Source organism: Pleurodeles waltl, chromosome 10 (genome assembly GCF_031143425.1).
Source record: "Pleurodeles waltl isolate 20211129_DDA chromosome 10, aPleWal1.hap1.20221129, whole genome shotgun sequence".
NCBI lineage: Eukaryota > Metazoa > Chordata > Amphibia > Caudata > Salamandridae > Pleurodeles > Pleurodeles waltl.
Window position 1 is genome coordinate 65,024,867 of NC_090449.1, and position 21,167 is coordinate 65,046,033.

Consider the following 21,167-nt stretch of genomic DNA (forward strand, 5'->3'; position numbering starts at 1 on the left):
CAGCAGAGACACCCTTAAAGGTGACATCAGTGCCAATGCCGAACCCGGCCTAGATTAAGAATATGAAGACGGAAAGCTGCAGCTCCTGACATCAGTTGATTTCTCAGGGTGTTGCCTCTTAGGTCATAATTCTCAGCAGCATGGATGAGGGTTGTGTGCTGTGATGCTGGGGCATGAGGTCTGATTTCGAACAGCCGAGTGTGGTGAGTAGAAAGATGCTCTACTTCGGGCAGCTCGCCTGCACTTTTACTGTCGGTGTGTTCAGTCGGGCCTGCTTCTGCCCCATAGCCAGGCCTCCCTCAGGCAGCTGCCCTTAGGGCACACAGGATGCTCCTTGGTTGGCTGATGTCCTCCCTTCACTGGGGCTCCTGCTCCTCTGGCAGACTCCAGGCAGGAATTTAATGACGCCTATGGCCGCACTCTTCCTCTTTGGCGTGATTGTAGCTGAACACATGAGGCCTATTCTTCCATCACTCAGGAAGTACTCCTCAGGTCCATGCAAGTTCTCCATGGTGTTGTTTCTCAAAATACTAGAGGAAGAGACCCAGTGCTCATACACTTCTCAAGTCAATCAGGAAATTACTTTGTTTCATGCTTACTCAGTTAAGGGATCATCATTCCGGTTTCTCTTCCTGTAGATGAAGTGATGGGTGGAATGCATATGGCTGATCCCAGCCATATGCAAACCAATCTTGACACCTTTGTTGCTGTTTTTCCTTGTTTCTCTTCCTCCTCCTTTTCTGCTACTCTGTGTTTCTCTTGGTCAATGGCTGATGAGGAAAAGTAAGTGCCGGTCTCTGAAACTGAGTGCCGGTGGGCCACATGTGCAACCACCGGCTCCGCCTTTGTCTTTTTTTTCTATGTAACTGGCTTTCAAATATTTTAGAAATGTTATAATAATGTTTGTTTTATTAAATTAAAAACAAACATTGGCATGATTCTTAGAAGAAAGAAGACAGAAGATGGAAGAAGACAGAAAATGGGGCAGACAGAAGACAGCAGAAGTCAGAAGACGTGAGAAGATGGTAGAAGACAGAAGACCGAAGGTGGAAGAAGAGAGAAAAAGACAGAAGGTGTGAGAAGACAGGAGATGTGAGAAAACAGAAGATGGTAGAAGACAGAAGATGACAGAATACAGAAGGCTTGAGAAGAGTGCAGACATGAGACAACAGAAGACGGCATGCAGTAAAGAGGAAAGAGAAGACAGAAGACGGTATGCAGAAAGAAAAAAGATGAAGCGCAATGAAGACAGAGAAGAAGGCATCAAAGAAAGAAGACGTCAGTAAAGTAAGAAGATGGCATATCGGAAGAAAAAAGAAGATAGCAACGTAGAAAGGAGACAGAGAAGACATTAGAGAAGAAAGAAGACAGCATGCAAGAAGAAAAAATAAGTACCTTCAGCATCACAGCCAGCCAGCCAGTGGGAAGGACACTGGCCAGTGTCAAATAGTAAGTGACCGGAAGGGGTACTTGGACCGCAGGCAACTCGATGGCAGGATCGGCAAAGAAGAAAGACAATGACAGGAGGAAGCGACGTGCTGGCCAATCCGAAGCAGATGAATCAGAGCGACTTTGCAGTAAGCTAATGATAAGTTCAGGTAAGTAAAAGGCTGGTTCCAAGCCCCTTTTAGATTTTTTTAACTAACAAAAGGTTTCGCAAGCATGCATGCAAGCGCATGTACAAGTGAAACCAAAAAATGGCCTTCTTCCAGGCGACCCCTTTCCCATCTCCAAATCTCTGACTTCATTAAGCATGTTTTTGAACGGCCACGTCAGGCTTCAAGAGGAAAAGCATGTGGGTACTTCCTTCTTTGAATCACCTGGCTCTGTGATTATAGCATGAACACTATCTAGGAAGTTGGCAGTCCCTCGATTTTCTCATGCATACCAGGTCTTGTGGATGCCTAGCATCTTTTTCATACTGAGTGTCACTGAAACCATCCTGCATAAATAACTTATGCACCTGCAGTTCCTAGATGCTTCCATACAGTATATTCCCCACATCCCTGTTTCAATTAAGAATCAATACCACAGGGAATATTTATGAGAGGCTTGTGCCATAACTGCATCACTTTTAGTGACGCAACAGTGGAACAAACCTTTCAACCATATTGATGAAGCCAGGCAAAGCCACTTTATGTGGCTTTGAATGGCCTCATAGATATGGAGTAAGGTAAGGCAAGGCAGCATAAATCAAGGGAGTCATTTCATAGGTGTTGCTGCGGGTGTTCCCACGCAACACCCATGGATTTTGACGCATCCTCAGATTTACAAGAGCCTGTACACCTGGAGATGCGCCAAAACCCTGTCCTCCCTAGGGGTGGCGCAACAAGGAGAAATATCTTTATTTCTCCTAATTTCTTTCCTCCTCCTATGTGTGCTGCATTTTGCAGCACACATAGAAAGAGGAAAAAGCCTTCCAGGATTGTTTTGTGCAGGAAGGTGTGACTTTCTTCATAAAACAATCTTGCATGCAACGCAGGCACCCTTGCTCCATGGTGCAAGGGTGCCTGCATTGGTTCTAGGCAGCCAAAATGGCGCCAGTGGGGTGGGAAAGGACAGGAATGCGCCATATTGCATAGATTCAAAGCTTTCCTTTTGACGCAGGGCAGCACAGCAAGGTGACTTTCTACACGGGCCTGCGTCAAAAGCCCATAAACCTGGGCCCAAGCTGATTCATTGTAAGAAAGAATTAAACTTCTACCTAACACCCTCAGTGTCCTAGCCTCATGAGCGTCACAACAAAGCTGACAACACACCTCCCCTGATAATACACTGACACAGCTTAGTGGCTACTATGCTTACCTCCACGTACATGGACCATGTCTATACCTACATCTTCGAGATATCTGGAAGAGCGGTTAAAAACAGTAAATCTGTACTTTTCTAGGTTCTCGACATTTAGGCCACAGTATTTTCGTAGGACATTTCTTGACGTCTGTGAACCTCATCAACATAATTGAACAGAGTAGGAGCCCAGGCCCCTTCCAGACATACCTGTATAGAGTAGGAGCTGTTATAGTCACTGTAAAGATTGGCCACTGGGACATCTGAGCCATTTTCCGTGCATTCACTGTAGGGGTGACCCATGTGCTTTGTCTGATCCTGTGAAATGAGAAGAAATGTACCTCTTGAGTCATGACAAGGAGCAAGTGACAGGCGTGTGAGATGGGGAGGACATCCCCTCTAAAATATACTGGCACCCCATGCCCGTTTCAAATGGCAGACTGCCTCCTATCCAGGTCTCCCAGTCCAGTTATGTTCAAATGGACAGATTGTGTGGGTGATGTGAGCCCATTAGTGAATGGAGCCATTGTATATGGCACGGCTGAGACAAGCATAGCAGACAGGATTTGGCTGTGCACCACAAGCTCTATTCAGAGGTTTGTGCATCTGCTGTGTTGCTTGACCTCATATTATCAGACTGTTTTCTTTGCTCTTGAAACTCGGCATTTCTACTTGTTCTAATGAAATGATTCTACACTGTAATGGACTCACGCTACATAGTCTGAACTGATTAATGGAAACTGTAATATGTTTACATGCTTAAAGTAGATTCCCTATGTAAAAACTTAGGTGGTTATTACAACTTTGGAGCAGGTGTTAATCCGTCCCAAAAGTGACGGTAAAGTGACGGATATACCACCAGCCGTATTACAAGTCCATTATATCCTATGGAACTCGTAATACGGCTGGGGGTATATCCGTCACTTTTGGGACAGCTTAACACCTCCTCCAAAATTGTAATAACCCCCTTAATTTGTAAAAACATAGGTGCCAGGGCCCGTGTCAGGAGGCCACTACAGCCCGCACCACTCATTGTCCCTGCCAACGGTACCACTGACTATACTAACAGAGCTATTAGCCATCACACGCTACAAGTGTGACAGTTCAGACTTCCCCAGGCCCCTAAAGCTATAAGAATACCGTGGGCGGCAGGTGTAAGTCATTTCTGCTTATAACCTATTGTTGTTCTGCTCGTCTCTAAATTATACAAACAGCACCGCCATGTGGCAGACTGTCATAAGTACAGATGTTGACAATTAAGTGCCAGTGCTGAGCACTGGAAACCACCGGCTCAAATTAAGCACTTCCCTACATCTATAAATGATAAAAAAATGTATTCCCTGTGATCTGATTCCCAATTGGACATTGTAGCATATATACTTCTAACTCAGGGTGTATGGTTTCTGCTCTCATAAAATCTCACTTGTTTAGTTAAATATGCTATTTGTACATCACAAATGATACACATGCTCATTTCTCTGCATGTTTTGCGCTGAAGGCCTCTAAGTCACCATACATCTAATGATGATGACAACACGTAAGATGATTAGCGGTACACGTTAACTGAAACTAACTCTTCTATAGATAAATGTAGCATCATGTGTTTTGGTTTCAGCTTTGTTAAACCTTACTTAGCAAAACATAACCACTAAGAGCAAAACATGTGTTAATTGTTTAACTTTAATTAGCCATAACACAGGAATGGTTATATTTTGCCAGGCATAAAAGGAGGAAATCAACAGAACTCTGTAAACTAATGTATGTAATTGTCATTACAGGACAAATGTGTGCCATCCTTTGTGTTACTTGAAGAATGGGGAGGCATAAAAAGTGATTTTTTTGAACCTGTGAATTGCAGGAACAAAAATGAAGGAGTCATTGGTGCGTAGGAGCTCCTTCTGTTAAACTGAAAGACTGCCAGCCATAGTACTGTGGTAACCTCGAGTAAGGGTACAGTATCTGCACCAAATATTGTCAAACCCCCTATTATGAGAGAATGGAACGGCACCCCTTAGTATCTTGAAAACGGAGTAAAGGATAGTGGGGTATTAGGGTTTTGCACTTACTCTGGGACCCGGCAAATATAATAGCAAAACTTGAACTGAATGTGAAACCAGGGAGTGTACCCCGGTATTCTGGTGTAAAGGAAACCCGAGAATTTTAGCATCACAGGTATTAGCAAGCAGGAAGTACAAGATACCAAGGTATTTTGAGACCTGGGATAAAGAGATACTGCCAATAATCTGAGTTTCTCTTGTTTTAGGTAGTGGCAAAGATATCCAATTATTTTAAGATACTCAGGTATTGAAAAATGTGGTGTGTCCCTTAGTATTCTGGGACCCATGAGTGTGAGTGAGTGGGGGTGGTACCTTGATATTCTGGGGTTCTAGATATGAGGCTTGGGGAGGGCAGCGCAGGATACTGGAATGAGGGACAGCTATCCTAGTATGGCCCTGATTACAAGCAACGCAGATCGATGTGCCAGGGCGCCGTGTGCATGAAAATAAGGCTTCTAGGCGGTATCCATGCACACAAATTTAGCTACAAATCAATTCCCGTGCAAATTTAGCTACAAATCAAATTTAGCTACAAATCTATGCAGGTCCAGATTTTCTGGCAAAATTCGGTGGGGGTTAACACTCCCATTCACCACAAGTTCAATGGAAGTAGGGGCTCTGGAGGGCAGGGGTGGGGGATAGGTGGGAAGGGAGGCGGGGTGAAGAGAGCGTGTGGCTCAGCAGGGAGGGGTATTGCACGCTCTCCTGTGCTTTAGGATGGGGCAGAGTGGGTACCTAGAGCATAATGTGCAGCCCAGGGTTTTGTAGGTACACCCCCTTTGTGCATTATTTCCAGCTATGCCCATCTATATCTTGGGATGTAATGTACCCTATGGGTATTAAGGTACGTCTACTGCACACCTATGTATATAGGTTTGCAAGGTACCCAGGAGTATTCAGGGGTCAATCGAATAACTGCCCCCACTTCCCACACACACAACATGACATACCTATAATTATGAGCACCAGCCATTGACCTTAAGGAAGTATTTACTATTCTAACTCCACACACGCTTTGTTATTAGGGAAGGTTATAAAGTGGATGGAGGCAAATGTAAATGCACTTTTAGTTTTTTGATGCACTCGCTCGAAACAAACTAAACACACAATGGAGACGAATCCATCCTATGCACAGGTCTTCACTAGAATAGCGTTTGTCTGGCCCAGACAGACACACACACAGACACCATACCCAGCCCCCCAATCACTCCCCAGCTTGGAGCAGAAGCCACACGTGGCCCAGATCCATGAGGGAGCAGTTTGACTAAGGAGGGTGTGGCATTGCGGCTAGTGCTCCCCACTATGGAGTTGGGAATCTAGGTTCGAGTCTTGAGTTGGCTCAGCTCAATTTCTTGTGATTCTGATTTAAAAATCTCTTAATGTACCCTGCACTCAAAGTAGACATAAACGTCACCTTTTGCATTGCATCTGATTCCTAAAAATACATAAATGTGGCCTTCTGTAGTGTAACTAGTGCTCGATTAAAGCGTCCAACACCTTCGGTTAGCGCTATATAAAATTAATGAAAAACGAGTCCATGTCTTTATTTGCATTCTGAAATTCGTAGTCTCGTTGAGCACGCTATAAAATAAAGGCTACAAGTCCCAGAATGCACTGAAAAGTTCTGGAACGGATGAGTGATTCACGCATGTGGCTTGTAAAGCGCCTGGACGCGTGAGCACTCCTCACACTAGTGCAGTGGTTGTGAGGTCTAGCACACACTGCAGATCCTCGGTAGTAGCCTGGCACAGCCTGGGCCCTGCCAGCGGCGAACGGCTGACATTTCCTGGCTTCGCTTCGATGCCAGCCTCCTGTTCTTGGCAGAGGCGCCTGAGTCTCTTCAGGACTCTGTGTCCTTGAAATGCAGAAAAACCTGTGTTTTCGTTCTATTCTTAAATTAAAACACTTGTAGCAAACTGGAGTCATTAAAGTTATTTCATCAACGATGTCTGAACGGCTCTGGGGCGTGCTCTGTCTCGGCTTAGCCCTGTTCCAACCACCCCGGAGGCCTTGGCCCGGGTCCCATCAGATAACGCGCGCGCTCACGTACCACCACCACCGAGATGGAGGTCTCCGAGCCCGCCATGGCGTAGATGCCCATGTCCTTGGGGAAGGGGTAGCTCCGCTGCTCGTGCACCACCAGCCGTGCAGCGGCCGTGGCCTGCAGGTAGGGGATGTAGTCTTCCTGGTCAATGTCCAGAATGATCTTTAACCCTGTGTGAATACAAAATAAAAGCGATTCAGTCACAAGTCACAGACATGGACGTCAATTTAACAAAACGCCAGGTTAGCGGATGTGACATCACACGCCATTTAACCTTTATTTTCAATCACACAGGCATTCTTACACATACGCACACATTTACACGTACGCACAATCGCTCTCACTTAAACACACTCTGAACAGCACACGGCATATATTTTAAATAATATTGTACGTACCTCAGCTGCTGGGGATGGTCATATTCCGGAAATTTGTAATTCACTCTTTCTTAAAATAACAGAGTAATTAAAAAACTGACAGAAAACAATGAAAGTGGAACTGCCCTTTTTTTCCTGGCACTGATTTTTCTAACTGCAAGGCCAGGGGTCTCAAAGGCAGTGCAAGGGGTCGCAGCTGCGACCCCTAAATGGTCCCCGGACCCACAGGCATTCTGGATTGGGGAGTTTTGAAGATAAGGGGCGTTCAATAGTGCCAGGTCGGGGACACCCACGTGCCCAGAGTTAGTGGGGGTAGGAGGCGGTCACTACGGAGACAGAACAGAAGGTAGGTACACCCGCGGCCGGTGTCTGCGGGGGTAAAATGGTTCCACTATCAAGGTTGTGCCCATCAATAGTGCTGCAGGTGCACTGGCACCGGGGCCCGGGGATCGCATGGCCTGACTGCACCCCAATCACAGGTATTAAATATTGGGATAATAATTGAGGGTGGGACACTTTCCTTGCTTGCATTAGGGCCTGTGACGCCTTAGCTACGTCACAGCCGACTGTGCACATAGAAACACAGGTCAGAGGCGCGTCTGTGGGGTCAGGGCACCAGGACAGACAGCGAGAGACGCTACAGGAGCGGCGTGGACAGCTGGGGGTCCTGATCCTGCTGTGGCGGTGTGTAGCACCTGCCTCCGCTCCCAGTGGCGCGCCTCGAGGCTGGTTTGCAGCACCATGGACAGTGGGAGGCCCGCCCCTGCTCGAGAAGCGCTCTGTGGCGGCCTCGGTTACCCAGGGCCCGGATGTGCATGGCTGCAGGCCGGGTTCCAGCCTCTTGGGCACTGGGAGGCTTTACCCGCTACAGCAGGAGTCTGCGGCCATCCCTCGCTCTCCACGACGCGTGCCTCGAACCGCCAAGGCCTCCTGTAGCACCGTGGCCCCTGAGCGGCCCAACTCTGCAGGAGCGGTTCTGCTGGGCCACCCCGTCTCCTTAGCCTGGCTCAAACCGGGAGTGTCGTTCCCTGCGCCATTGCTAGTGACCGACATCTCCGCTCTGTTGCAGAGCTCAGTGGTTGAACTGCGCGCCTTGGTGCCCACTTAATATCCAGCACCGAGAGCAACTAGAGATCTTAGACAACCTGCAAACCGGGTTTTAGAGGATCTCTGAGGTGAATGTTCTGTACCTGCACCAGCGGCCGTGTAAAGTTTAAACCCAATGTAGTCGCTCTCCCTACACCCCTTGACTTAGGGCATCAGAGTACTCTCACGTACAGTGATGGGCGAGTGGCTTAACAAAGGCCCGGTCTCAAAGCTTCAGAAACAAACAATGCATGCTCGTGTTGAACTTTCACTAGATCTGAAGTGGATTTTTAACATCTTATGCCTTTGCTTTTCTTCACGTCTTCCTAACAGTTCTTAGAGAATCGCTGTGAGCTAACTAGATGGTTCTACCATAAAACTGCACTAACTACCAGGTTTGGCTGATAAATCTCTTATTTTTAGAGGTTAGAAATTAATTGCCTAGCGTCAACGTTTCTGTCGTTTATCACATCAAAAAAGTATTTTAAACTTTGCATGTGTTATCCTGCTATTTGAGTTTACACCCTGCAGGAATTTGGATAAACTCCATGTGTGAGATGCTGCTATCCGTCTTCAATGTTCATTGAAATTTGTCTACATTTATGAAATAGGATGTTGTTTTTATTTGCATATGGCACTTTACTGGACTTGGTTGCCTAAATAAAGTAAATCTGAATTTGAATTTGGATTTGTATTGCGGCATGGCCCTGGTGTTATACTGACTCAGAGCTGTCAAGGCGCTGTTTATCAATAAAACCAGAGACTCCCGTCTCCTTGGACCCTGCGCACTGCGGATATCCACGTCCTCCATGGCTCAGCTTTAAGACCCTGCAAAGTCTTCTCCAGCACCAAGGCCTACGAGAGGCCCATCCTAGCTGTTATACTGGCCGTAGGATACGCATTCCTCCATGCCCCGGTGTACTGCATGGCCTTAACCTGCTCCATAGAGGGTGAGATGTCTAACCCTGATGATGCAGTCTCCTGGCCTATCCCTAGCCACCTAACATTAGGCCTCCAAGGCAAGTTAACAGTGAAAGGCCTAACCCTGATGTTGCAGTGCCCCGGGCTATCTTCTAACCCCCCTAACTCTAGGCCTCCAAGCTCTGTGAACAGTGAGAGGCCTAGTCCTGATGACACATCCAGCCACACTATCCCCAAAACCAAGGCCTCGACCTCCACAGCCTTCTCCAGCACCATGGATGATAAGAGTTCTGACACTACTGCAGTGGTCACTTGAGCTATCCCCTGCCCCCCATCCTCGAGCTTCATTGCCCTCTCCAGCACCACAGGGGGTGAGCCAGTGCTTAATTTGTGCCTGTTGTTTGTGGTGCGGGGACCATCGCTTATTAGTGAGCTGTAGGGGCACGGAGTGACTGTAAACGGATTAAAGAGCCCGAGATGGCTTCAGGATTACGGTGCCTCAGTATTCTCTGCTCGCACATTTAGCAGCAGCAGTCGCATGTTTCAGAGGGGAGCTTTGGACACCAGCACGTTTTTATTTACAAATTAAGCACTGGGGTGAGAGGCCTGTATCTCTACTAACAGCTGTGCGTGGCCCCCAGGATTTGGCCTTTGCTGAGAGGCCTAACCATGCTCTAGCAGAAGTCTCTGTCTCTCCATCCCTCCCCGTGTCCTGGGTCTGTAGGGTGGAGTTCAGTGAGACGGGTAGGAGCAGAGCTTAATCCTCCTCTGTGATTACAATATATGGGGTCCTGGGGGGTACTCACCAAACTCCGCACCAGGGTTGGCTGAGATCAGCTCTTCCTGCCCTGCCTGGCCCCAGTTAAAGATGAAGCAGTTACCATAGTCCGGGTTAAATATTTGGGTGAAATTTCTGAAAGAAAAAAAACAGAAGTGGGCATGAGATTTTAATTCCCAAAAGAAGAAAATGACTTTCACCAAAGTAAATTAAAGTTCTGGCATGAAATGTATAGGTAAACTGGAATTGCAAAGCCCGAATGCTAGCTTACATTCAAGTGTACTGGAAGAGCCATCTATGCGTCCAGGAACTGGAGCATTGTCAGAAGCAGCTCGGAATAAGGTGGATTGATAGAGCTCCGAGTAGATCCAAGTTCTAAAATATTGTCCGGGGCAGTTTGGAAATTATTGTATGGCTGGAAGTGTGTGGGGTTCAGCACTGGAATAACTGGTTATGCAACAGCCTGGAATGGAGGTACATTGGTAGAGCTGTGTATGAGTCCAAGTAATGTAGCACTGTTAGGGCGATTAGTAATGGGACGTATCATCAAAGTTGCGTGGGGATCTCAACACTGGAGTAACTGGGTGTGCTAATGGTCAGAAGAGGAGGTACATCAGTAGAGCTGCAATGGCAGAGCCCTGTGTTGGGCTACTGGAACAGCAGTTGGAGGACCTCGGGTGAACTGGACAGTGGTCTGTCCAGTCATGGGATGGGCTAGCAGGGATGCTAAAGGGCTGTGGTTGAGGTGCACGCCTGGAGCTGTGTGTGCAGGGCTGGAATGTGAACCCAAAGCAGCCCTGACATAGTTTGTCATAGAGAGTGAGCCTGACTGCTATAATGGGGTTTGGTGGATTCTCCCCCAAAGAAAAATTGGGGAAAATGGCAAAAATGTGCATTCTACAACACATTGTCCATCATATACTCAATTGTATTAGTTATTAAAGCATAGTAAACAATGTCCTTAGAGAGCACCAGGATACATCTGTCTTTATTGGGGCTCTTCAATAATGCCCTCACATCACCCTCTAACAGTGCCTCTCATCCCTCCACAGCCCCTCTCACATGTATTTCATTTGTTTTGTAGCGCCTCTCTTACCAGAGTAAGATGTTGGAGCACTTTACATCACATACAGAGAATGAATCACAGGTGTGTAAATCAGTGCATAGAAAATGTTACATAAGACAAAGGGGCTACAAGGTTCACGTCATCCATACTGGTAAGTATTTTTTAAGAGTGCTTGGTCTGGGGAAGCAGAAACTCAGGATTCAGAACGTAAACACTGTGGTTAGGGTTAACTTTACTTCTATTTATTTATATCCAAACAAACCCTTTTTGGCAAATTTGGAATAATCAAAGGCTGGTAAAACAAACATAGCTTTCTAACTTGTACCATGCAGTTCACATGCAGCTCTTTGATGGCCGTTCATAGCTCACTCTGCTAGATTATGACTGTAAATTATGAGCTGTACAGTAATAAAAGGATCTCTGTGACAAAAGAAGCATCCCATTGAGCTAATACTGTTCTGTGATCTGCATGGTACACTTTCTTTGCAGCAGGTACATTAACCCTCTGTGTTACCTTAGATGAGCCAAGACTGCCACTAGATTAAACTCCAATCTCTCTCCAGCAGGTACATTAGACATCAGAGTTATCTTGGCACTTTTATTGTTGCCTAAAAAACTGCTAGATATACAAGGAACTCTGCAGCGCTCCACAAAACGGCCCCAAGTAACGAAAGGAGCCCCCCAACCCTTCCAGCCTCCCAGGGAAATGCCCAATGTGCGGTATGGCCAGTCTGTCCCTGCATATGCCGGGTTCCACTGCTAGAGCAGCGGTGAGTGCTCCTGATCAGGGTGGTTTCTTGTGGGATGTCATCCCTTTAATTAAGGGGCTTCGGGGTTTGAATAACTGGGTGTGTCAAGGGCAGGGAAGATGAGCACTGGTGGAGCTGTGTGTGGGTACTCCATTGGAACACCAGAACCCGCTGAGCTGCAGCTGGTTAAACTGAGGAGCTGTTGCTGAGTGGGTGGCATCCAAACTGAAGCAGCAGGACTTCAATGCCCACCCCCAGCCCCCTGTGGCACATAAAATGAGATCCTACTCATTATGGATTTTTAAAGCGCAAAACCTACCCAAGGACTCTTGGCGCGATTGCTATCAGTAACTCTAATAGGGAGAGAAACCAACCTAGAAAGGTAAATAGAGAACCAGAAATTCGAATAAAAGAAGGAAAATTGGACCAGGAATAAGAAACTGTAATAGGAGGTACATAGAGAAGTGTGAAGCAAGAAAATTACATGGAAAATCATGCAACCCCCTATTCGTTATCTATCTCTAGTTTGCAAATATTAACTGGTGGTATCTCGTCATTACCATATGCATCCATTGGGGTGGGGCATGTGGTGGTGCTTGTCCCCTCCCTGGATTTAGGTACAGCCTGGTGTGAAAGCTCACAGTGCAGGGAAACACTACGGCCGCCGTTGTATTACGCTGCCTGCACTAGTACAACAAATTATGCCACCCCCTGAAAGAATTTCTGCAGACGCCCATGGTCATTACATTGTAGATGGGCCATGCACTGTTAGCATGTAGACCATATGATTTGAGGGTCTCTACACGTTTACGGTGTCTCACTAGCACGAAGAGAATCAAACGTGGTAGAAAACAAACACAAAACGCCTGTAGCCCGCAGCCAAGTGTAAGACGAGGGGGGGCATGTTTCTGGCATCTCACAAACATACAACGGCCTCTGATTGGGCATTCACCCCTTACACGTGCTCTTCTCGGACTCCCATCTTATGAATGGCCTGGGCTCCGCCCACTGCTAGCAGGAACCCTCACAACCTTTATCTGCACAGGCCACGTGCTGCAGGCCCTCAAGGAGATCACCTGCATTATTCCTGACTGAGGTCACCAGAAGACTGAAACCGTGTTATTAAGGACTCGCTACTACAGACCTTGTTTTTCATTTAACATCCCTGTGCTATCTAGGAGAAGTGGTCCTGGATTAATTCAGTAACCCGGTATGATAATGAAAGACTGAAATACTTTAAACTGGCAAAGCACACAGAAATGGACAGACAAGGACGGAGCAGGATGAGAAGGGGGCTGCTGTTGGCATATCCTTAATGCACAGAGCGTCATGCACCCCTCAGAGTAGTATTGGCGCCCAGGACTGGGACCAGATCACCCATGCTAAAGGCCTGCCCGGCTTGCAGAGCCCTTCTACATAACCAGAGATTTATGCTGCAGAATGCTGCCTAAATTGTTCTATAGGTACATGTTTGGGGCATAGTGATTAAACACAATTGAAACCTTCACAAAACCTAGTGTTGCTCTTCAAGAGGGTGTTGTGCTCAGCCAAGTTCAGGGAGATAACCTGGTTCACCTGCTGAAATCTGAAGCTGTGAAACACTACAGAATTTGTTAAAGCAAACATGACCCAGTTTAAACAGTGCCACCATCTTGTCTTGAGGCTTTCATGCACTCATTTCACCCACAAGGCGGACCCTTCTCAAAACAGTCGGCCATTTTGATCTCACTGTTGACAAGGCGGTATGGTAAATATGTGAGGGAGTGACCTGCCGCCAGGACAATGCACACTGCGGACACAGAACAGCAACATTTGGAAACTCCAGGTACAAGTAAGATAGCCACGAATCTTATCAGGCAGCGGATTCTTTGACAACAGAGGGTGTTTCTTGCATCCCCTCCCTTCACCCCAGGCGCGAGGGTTCAATGCTTGGCTTCCAATATTTCACTGTCCTGTTCGTATTCATTTCAAACTCCTTATTGTTGCCCAACAGAAGTGTGAAGCGCGAAGCTAATGTTGGGTTTGAGAATCTAGAGGAAGCTGAAAAGAGCAAACAAACAGGCAGTTGTTTCAGAGACAGGAGCAAGGGAGTACCCCACAGAGCTAGGAAACGAAGTGGATACCGTAAAAAGGAGAAGAGAACCAGAGAGAAGCAGATAGACAAGCGCAGAGCCAGAAAATGAATGGAAAATCACCAACAGGAGCAGCAGAGAGTAGCAAGAATATGAAGTGGAGAATCAAGAACAAGAGCAGCACTGGAAGAACTTGGAGGGGTAGCACACATATTGTGCAGCCAAGAGCGAAACAGAGCTAGAGAGATAAGCAGAGAATCAGGAGTACGAATACAAGAGGAAAGAACAGAGCCAAGAATTAGAAGCAAGTATAAAAGCAGCAGGGAGACAAGCATAGAGCCAGAAAATGAATGACCATCAGGAGAAGGGATGGACGAAAGAGTCATGCAGGAGAACTGGGCATCAGGGCAAATGAGGGAAAGACAGAGACAAAGTCAAGAGACAATCAAAAACAATAACAGAGGTGGGAGGAACAAGACCTGAAATGTAATACCAGGTGTAAGAGCGGTAGAGAGACATGCACAAAACAAGACAATTAAATAGAGACTCAGGAATAGGAGCAGCGGCTTATGTAAGAGTCACGGAGGCGAAACTGGGGTAAGGACAGCCAAGAGAGAAACAGAGCTAGAAAGGCAAACAGAGAATCAGAGACAAGAGCAGAAGAAGGAGGAAGCAGGTTAAGAGAGCATCAGGGAGAGAAGAAAGAAAATCAATTGGAGAATCAGGGACAAGAGCATCAGTGAAAGCAAGAGTCATGGAGGAGAAACAGAGATAACAGCTGCAAATGGAGAAACAAAAGTAGAAGGGTAAACAGAGAATCAGGACAAGCATTTGCAATGCAACGGGTTTCGCGTTTGCTCGTGTTAGAGCTATTATCGTTGTAAACTCCTAACCGAACTTTTCTTGTCACATAATCTAACAATGAAAAGTAAAACAGTTTCACATATGTGAGCCGATGGTCGCCATGAGCATGAAGGAGACACAGAAAAAGAAACAGAAGTTCGCTCACAGTGAAATTTATCAGCAAAAATGATCAATTATCAATTATCCATGTTACCGGCAAAAGTGCAATTATCCATGTAATCAGCAAAAGTGCAATTATCTATGTAAAAGGGTTGATGTCATGCAAAGAGCTCAACTTCTGCCCAGCGAGATCGCGCTGTGCAGGAGATGAAAAGATAAAGTAGTCCAGAAACCAGCTGAAAACACAGAGCCTCGTATGTTTCCGGTAGTTTACCAGTGCGCTCAAGGAGGGCTAATAACCGGAAAAGGCATGACTTATGCATACCTTTCACAAATGGAATCAATCAATTCTTAAAAGGCAAGCCCACAAACTAATGAAATTGAGGGTCCTGACATGGGCGTGGTTAGAAGCCCACAGAGAGATTACAACATGGTCCAGAGCGCTTGCGCACGCTCAATCCTAGAAAAGAATAGGATAGGGAGGAACCAGGTATGAGACCATCAGGTAGAGAAGCACAAAGCAAGAACATTAAATGGAGGATCAGAAACAAGAGCAGCAGCTTATGTAATAGACAGGGAGAAGAAAGAGGGAAATGGCCTCCAATAAAGAAGCAGAGCTAGAACGATAAACAGAGAATCAGAAAAGGTATAAAAGAGGGAGGAACCAGTTATAAGAACATCGGGGAGAGAAGTACAAGCGAGAAAATTAATTGGAGACTCAGGAACAAGAGCAGAAGTGGATGTAAAAGTAATGGAGGAGAAACAGGAATAAGGGCAGCTGAGAGAGAAACAGAGCTAGAAAGGTAATTAGAGAATCAGGAGTACCAATGTAAGGGGAAAGAATAGAGCCAATAATTAGAACCAGGTATAAAAGTAGCAGAGAGACAATCACAGAGCCAGAAAATGAATGAAATACAGGAATACGAGGGGTGGTGGAAGTAAGAGTCATGCAGGAGACAGAGGCATAGGGGTAGTCACAAGAGAAACAGAGACAAAAAGTCAACAGAGAATGAGAAACAACAACAGAGGTGGTAGGAACAGGGGCAGACATTTTAGCAGGCTATAAGAGCAGCAGGGAAAGAAGCATGAAACAAGAACATTAATGGGAAACTCAGGATTAACAGCAGAACTGGCCATAAGAGTGAAAGAGGAGAAACAGGGATAAGGGCCACTGGGAGAGAATCAGATGTTAAATCTCAACAGGGTAACCCTGTATACCTCAGAACTTGGGCATCATATGTGCGTTGTTAGGATTGTTCTGTCGGAGGAGGTTTAGATCATCCGTGTCAGTGCTTAATTTATAAATAAAAACGTGCCATGCCCCAAGCTCGCCTCTTAAACATGCAGCTGCTGTAATTAAATGTGGGAACACGGAATACTGAGGCTGCGTAATCCTGATACCATCTCTGGTCCCTGTAATCCATTAACAGCCACTCCCTGCCCCTTCAGCTCACTCTTGCAGCTGATTTCCCCCATTTTGACGCTATATAATTTTTTCTCTTTATAGGAGGCTGGCCTGGTTTGTAGTGGGTACCTAAGGTACTTACATCTTATACCCGGTCCAGGTATCACTTTTTGTGAAATGTAGACAGTATCTAGAAGCCAGGCTCTCTAGGGGTAATATGGATGAGCAGCCAAGGCCTAACTAGGAGACATGCAAAGCTCATGCAATACCACTGTAGTCACACAGTACTCACACACATGAAAGAAAATACTCAGTGTTACAAACATATAGGTACTTTATTTTGGTGACACAAATGCCCAAAATACCATAGAGACTATACTCCCTTAGGAGGTCAGTAATACACAAATTATATACACTAGTATGCAGAAATAACAGTGCAAATAGTGAAAACCACAATAGTTAGAAATAAGGCCTAGGAGGAACACAAACCATATACTAAGAAAGTGGAATGCTGAAGTCGTTTTCCCACGTAGGCAAGTGTAGTGTGTAGAGGGGCGCTGGGAGTATTAGAAAACACGAAAGGTAAGTGATAGCACCCACCCCTGAGCCAGGGAAAGCAGGAGTAAATCACTGTAACTTTCCTAGAACGCACAAGAATACGAGAAAGAAGGTATTGCAAGAACCAGAAGAGACTGCAAGACAACAACAATTGATTCCTGGACCTGAAGACCTGTGGAAGAAGGGGACCAAGAAGCACTGAAGAGTCCGGGGAGAACAGGAGCCCCTGCTAACCCGGGTGAAGGTGCAAAAGAAGAACCACCAGTGAAGAACAACAGTCAATACTGCACACAAGAAGATGCATGAGGGTTCCTCGTTGGTGCAGATGATGTCCCACGCCGGATGGATGATTGCAGTCTGGTTTGCGTTGCTGGATTCTGCCAACAAGCCTTGACACTCGCAAAGCTCGCGGTTAGCGGAAATGGTGCTGCCTGGGTCCAGGAGGGACCTGGCAGACTCTACCCAGGAGGGGTAGTCAGCGGGGGCTCTCAGCAACTCCGAGAGCCTTCAGAAGACCCGGTAGCTTGCACAGGAGTCCCATAGCAAAAAGGACAAAGAAGGTGCTAAAGAGGGCCCATGCAGCACTACAAATAAGGGTCCCACGCTGCCAGAGAACCACACAGGAAGCTGTGCATCGCAGGATGGAGTGCTGGGGGCTAGAGCTGCACGGTGCACGAAGAACTTAATGGAAGGATTACAACAAGCCTTGGCAACTGCAAAACATGCGGTGCACGGGGGTACTGTCTTGCGTGGAGAGGCAAGCTCTTACCTCCACCAAAGTTGGACAGTTGGACGTCAGGACCGTTGGGACACTTCAGTCCACCACCCGTGATGCAAGATCCACGCAGCTCATCAGGAGAGGGGTCCCACACAACCAGTCGTCATTGCAGAGAGGTGCCTGATGAAGCAGGGGAGGGACTCCTTCACTCTAAGGGAGATTCCTTTGTTCTTCTGGTGCAGGCTAAAGACAGGCTGACTTCTGAGAATGCATGGCCAGGAACCAGTTGCAGTTACTGTCAGGAGCTGAAGATAAAATGTTGCAGAAGTCGTTTTTGCTTCTTTGTTGCAGTTTGTAGAGTTCCTGGAGGGTCCAGATGCAGTTTCTTCGGTAAAAAGGTGAAGTAAAGGATGCAGAGGATTCCTGGTGGAGTCTTGCAATCCGAATCTGAAGAACCACCCCAGAGAGAGACCCTAAATAGCCCTGATAGGGGGATTGGTCAGCTACACAGGTAAGCACCTATAAGGGGAGGGCTCTGACATCACCTGCTGGCACTGGCCACTCAGATGCTCCCAGAGTTCCCTGCCAACTCGGAATCCAAGATGGCAAAACCCAGGGGTGGTGATGGACAGGGGAGTGGTCACTCCTCTTTCCTTGCACAGTTTCACGCCAGAGCAAGGACTGGGGGTCCCTGAACCGCTGTAGGCTGGATAATGCAAGGAGGGCACCATCTGTGCCCTTCATTTCCAGAGGTGTGGGGAGGCTACCCCTCCCAAGCCTGTAACACCTTTTTCCAAAGGGAGAATGTGTAACACCCCTCTCCCACAGGAAATTCTTTGTTCCGCCTTCCTGGGCTTGAGCTGCTCAAGCAAGAGGAGGGCAGAAACCTGTCTGAGAGGTGGCAGCAGCTGGGGCTGCTTGGAAAACCTCGGAAGGTTGGAATGGCAATACTGGGGGTCTTCTAAGAAGCCCATAGAGTGCATGGAATCATACACCAATGCTTAGTAAAGCATTGGGGTATGAGTCCAACATGTTTGATGCCAAACATGGCGATATTCAGAGTTACCATTGTGGAGCTGGACATAGGTAGTGAGCTATGTCTAGTACACGTATAAAATGGCTTCCCTACACTCACGAGGTCTGGGTAAATGGTCATGGGGGCACCTCTGCTAGTGCAGGGGTGCCCTCACACACAGGTAGTCTGCACCCTGCCCTCAGGGCTGGAGGGCCTGCAATAGGGGTGAACCTGTTCCCTGATTTCTTTCCTCCTTTGTTTGTCAATTTACTAGTTCTCTTTCCCTTTCCCGTGCTATTATCTGCTCTATCTTCAGGTTCTCCTGCAACACACGTCGTTTTTCTGATTGTCTTTCTCCTTCTATTTTTCTTATTCCTGGTTCTCCTGCCTTTGATCTCCCACTGCACTTTTTGTGGTTTCTGCTTGATGTTGATTCTACACGCCCATTTCCCACTCACATTCTTAGTTTTAGTGCTGTTTTCCTGCTTGTTTTCTGATTTCAGGGAGAAATCAGGGAGTGCGCTGTAAAGAAAAAGTTAGCTAGGAAAATATACTAAGAAATATATGCAACCTAGAAAGGATAAGAGAAAACAAGCTAAAAGGCCAGGAATCTGCAAAAGAAAGCGGAAAGGCTTGCAAAGAATTAAAGCAACAGAGACCGAGCAGAGGAAAATAACTACCCACAAAACAAATAAAACCAAGAATAACAGCAGTAGTGGAAGGAAGCCAACCACAAAAAAAGAACCAAGAATAAGAACAGCGACGGAAGGAAACTAACCACAAAAAAAAGAGAACCAAGAATAAGAGCAGTAGTGGAAGGACACTAACCACAAAACAAAGAGAACCAAGAATAAGAGCAGCAGTGGAAGGAAACCAACCACAGAAACAAAGAGACAAAAATAAGAGCAGCAGTGGGAGGAAACCAACTACAAAACAAAGAGAACCAAAAATAAGAGCAGCAGTGGAAGGAAACCAACCACAAAACAAAGAAAACTAAGAGTACGTGCATCAGTGGAAGGAAATCAAGCACAAACAACATGAACCAACAATAAGAGCAGCAGTGGAAGGAAACCAAGCACAAAACAAAGAATCCCAAAACTAAGAGCAGTGGTGGGGAGAAACCAAGCAAAAAACAAAGAGAACCAAGAATAAGAACAGCAGTGGAAGAAAACCAACCACAAAACAAAAAGAAACAAGAATAAGAGCAGTAGTGGAAGGAAACCAACCACAAAACAAAGAGAACCACGAATAAGAGCAGCAGTGGAAGGAAACCAACCATAAAACAAAGAAAACTAAGTGAACCAAGAATAAGAGCAGCAGTAGAAGAAAACCAACCACAAAACATAAAGAACCAAGAATAAGAGCAGTAGTGGAAGGAAACCAACAACAAAACCAAGAGAACCAAGACTAAGAGCAGCAGTGGAAGCAAACCAACCATAAAACAAAGAGAACCAAAAATAAGAGCAGGGGAAGGAAGCCAACCACAATACAAATAGAACCAAGCATAAGAGCAGCGGTGGAAGGAAACCAACCACAAAACAAAGAAAACTACGTGAACCAAGAATAAGAGCAGCAGTGGAAGGAAACCAACCACAAAACAAAGAAAACGAAGGGAACCAAGAATAAGAGCAGCAGTGGAAGGAAACCAACAACAAAACAAAGAGAACCAAAAATAGGAGCAGCAGTGGAAGGAAGGTAACCACAAAACTAAGAGAAGCAAGAATAAGAGCAGTAGTGGGAGGAAACCAAACACAAAACGAGGAGAACCATGAAAAAGAGCAGCCAGGGAATCGTGCCAAGAGACAACCTGAAGTAGGTAAAGGCGCATCAAAGCAAGGGATTGAATCAGGAAACATAGAGAGCCAAGTAGTAGCAGGGGCCGCTCCTCTGCTAAGACGGAGGAGCGTCGCCTCCCTGGATTGTGGGGAAAATAAAAATAAAATGATAACAACGCTACATCATTATCATTTTATTTTTCCTAGGAGAAGGGGCTGGGCTGGGCTGGAGAAATGAGGCCAGAGGAGGCTATGTGCAAACAAAGTGCGCATGTCTGTTTGACCGGCCGTGTTAGGCCGGCTAAACAGACATGCGCACTTTGCATGTTCTCCACCCAGCTGTATTGCACAGCCGAGTGGAGAACATGCCTACTCTCCCACTCCCAGTCTGAGCGGCGAAGCAGGTTGCTCACACCATTCACGACACTGCTGTTGCTGGTGACAGCAGCGTCATGATTGGCTGGGAGCCTGGGAACAGGAAGAGGACGAGGAAGGAGAGGAGACAAATGCGTCTTCCCCACATGTAAGCTTTTTTTTTTCACCCCGTCCCCTCACCCTGTTCTCCTGCCACTCCCATTGAGTGGCAGCCGCCACTGAGAAGTAGAGCAACAAAGGAATCGAGCCAGCGAACAAAGAGCATCAGAGGAATGAATCAAGATGCAAAACAAACAGAACTAGAAATAACAGAAGCAGAATAAGGGCTTGATTCAAGAAACAGGAAATCAAGAATAAGGAGGAAGAGGTGGAGGAGCAGAGCCAGGCTGGAATGAGGACTCCAGTAGAGAGGTGTGCCTCA

At 46.5% G+C, this 21,167-nt stretch overlaps 1 protein-coding gene across 1 annotated transcript in view; it reads right to left on the reverse strand.

Annotated features, from left to right (window-relative positions):
• Window positions 1-21,167, reverse strand: part of SCNN1B (sodium channel epithelial 1 subunit beta) — a 168,074-nt gene that overhangs the window by 54,062 nt on the left and 92,845 nt on the right. The window contains exons 5-7 of the mRNA XM_069209671.1: window positions 10,079-10,185; window positions 6,895-7,058; window positions 2,998-3,105 (exon numbers count right to left, since the gene is read on the reverse strand). Of these exons, the coding sequence (XP_069065772.1) occupies window positions 2,998-3,105; window positions 6,895-7,058; window positions 10,079-10,185 (379 nt within the window). The remainder of the gene's footprint in view (window positions 1-2,997; window positions 3,106-6,894; window positions 7,059-10,078; window positions 10,186-21,167) is intronic.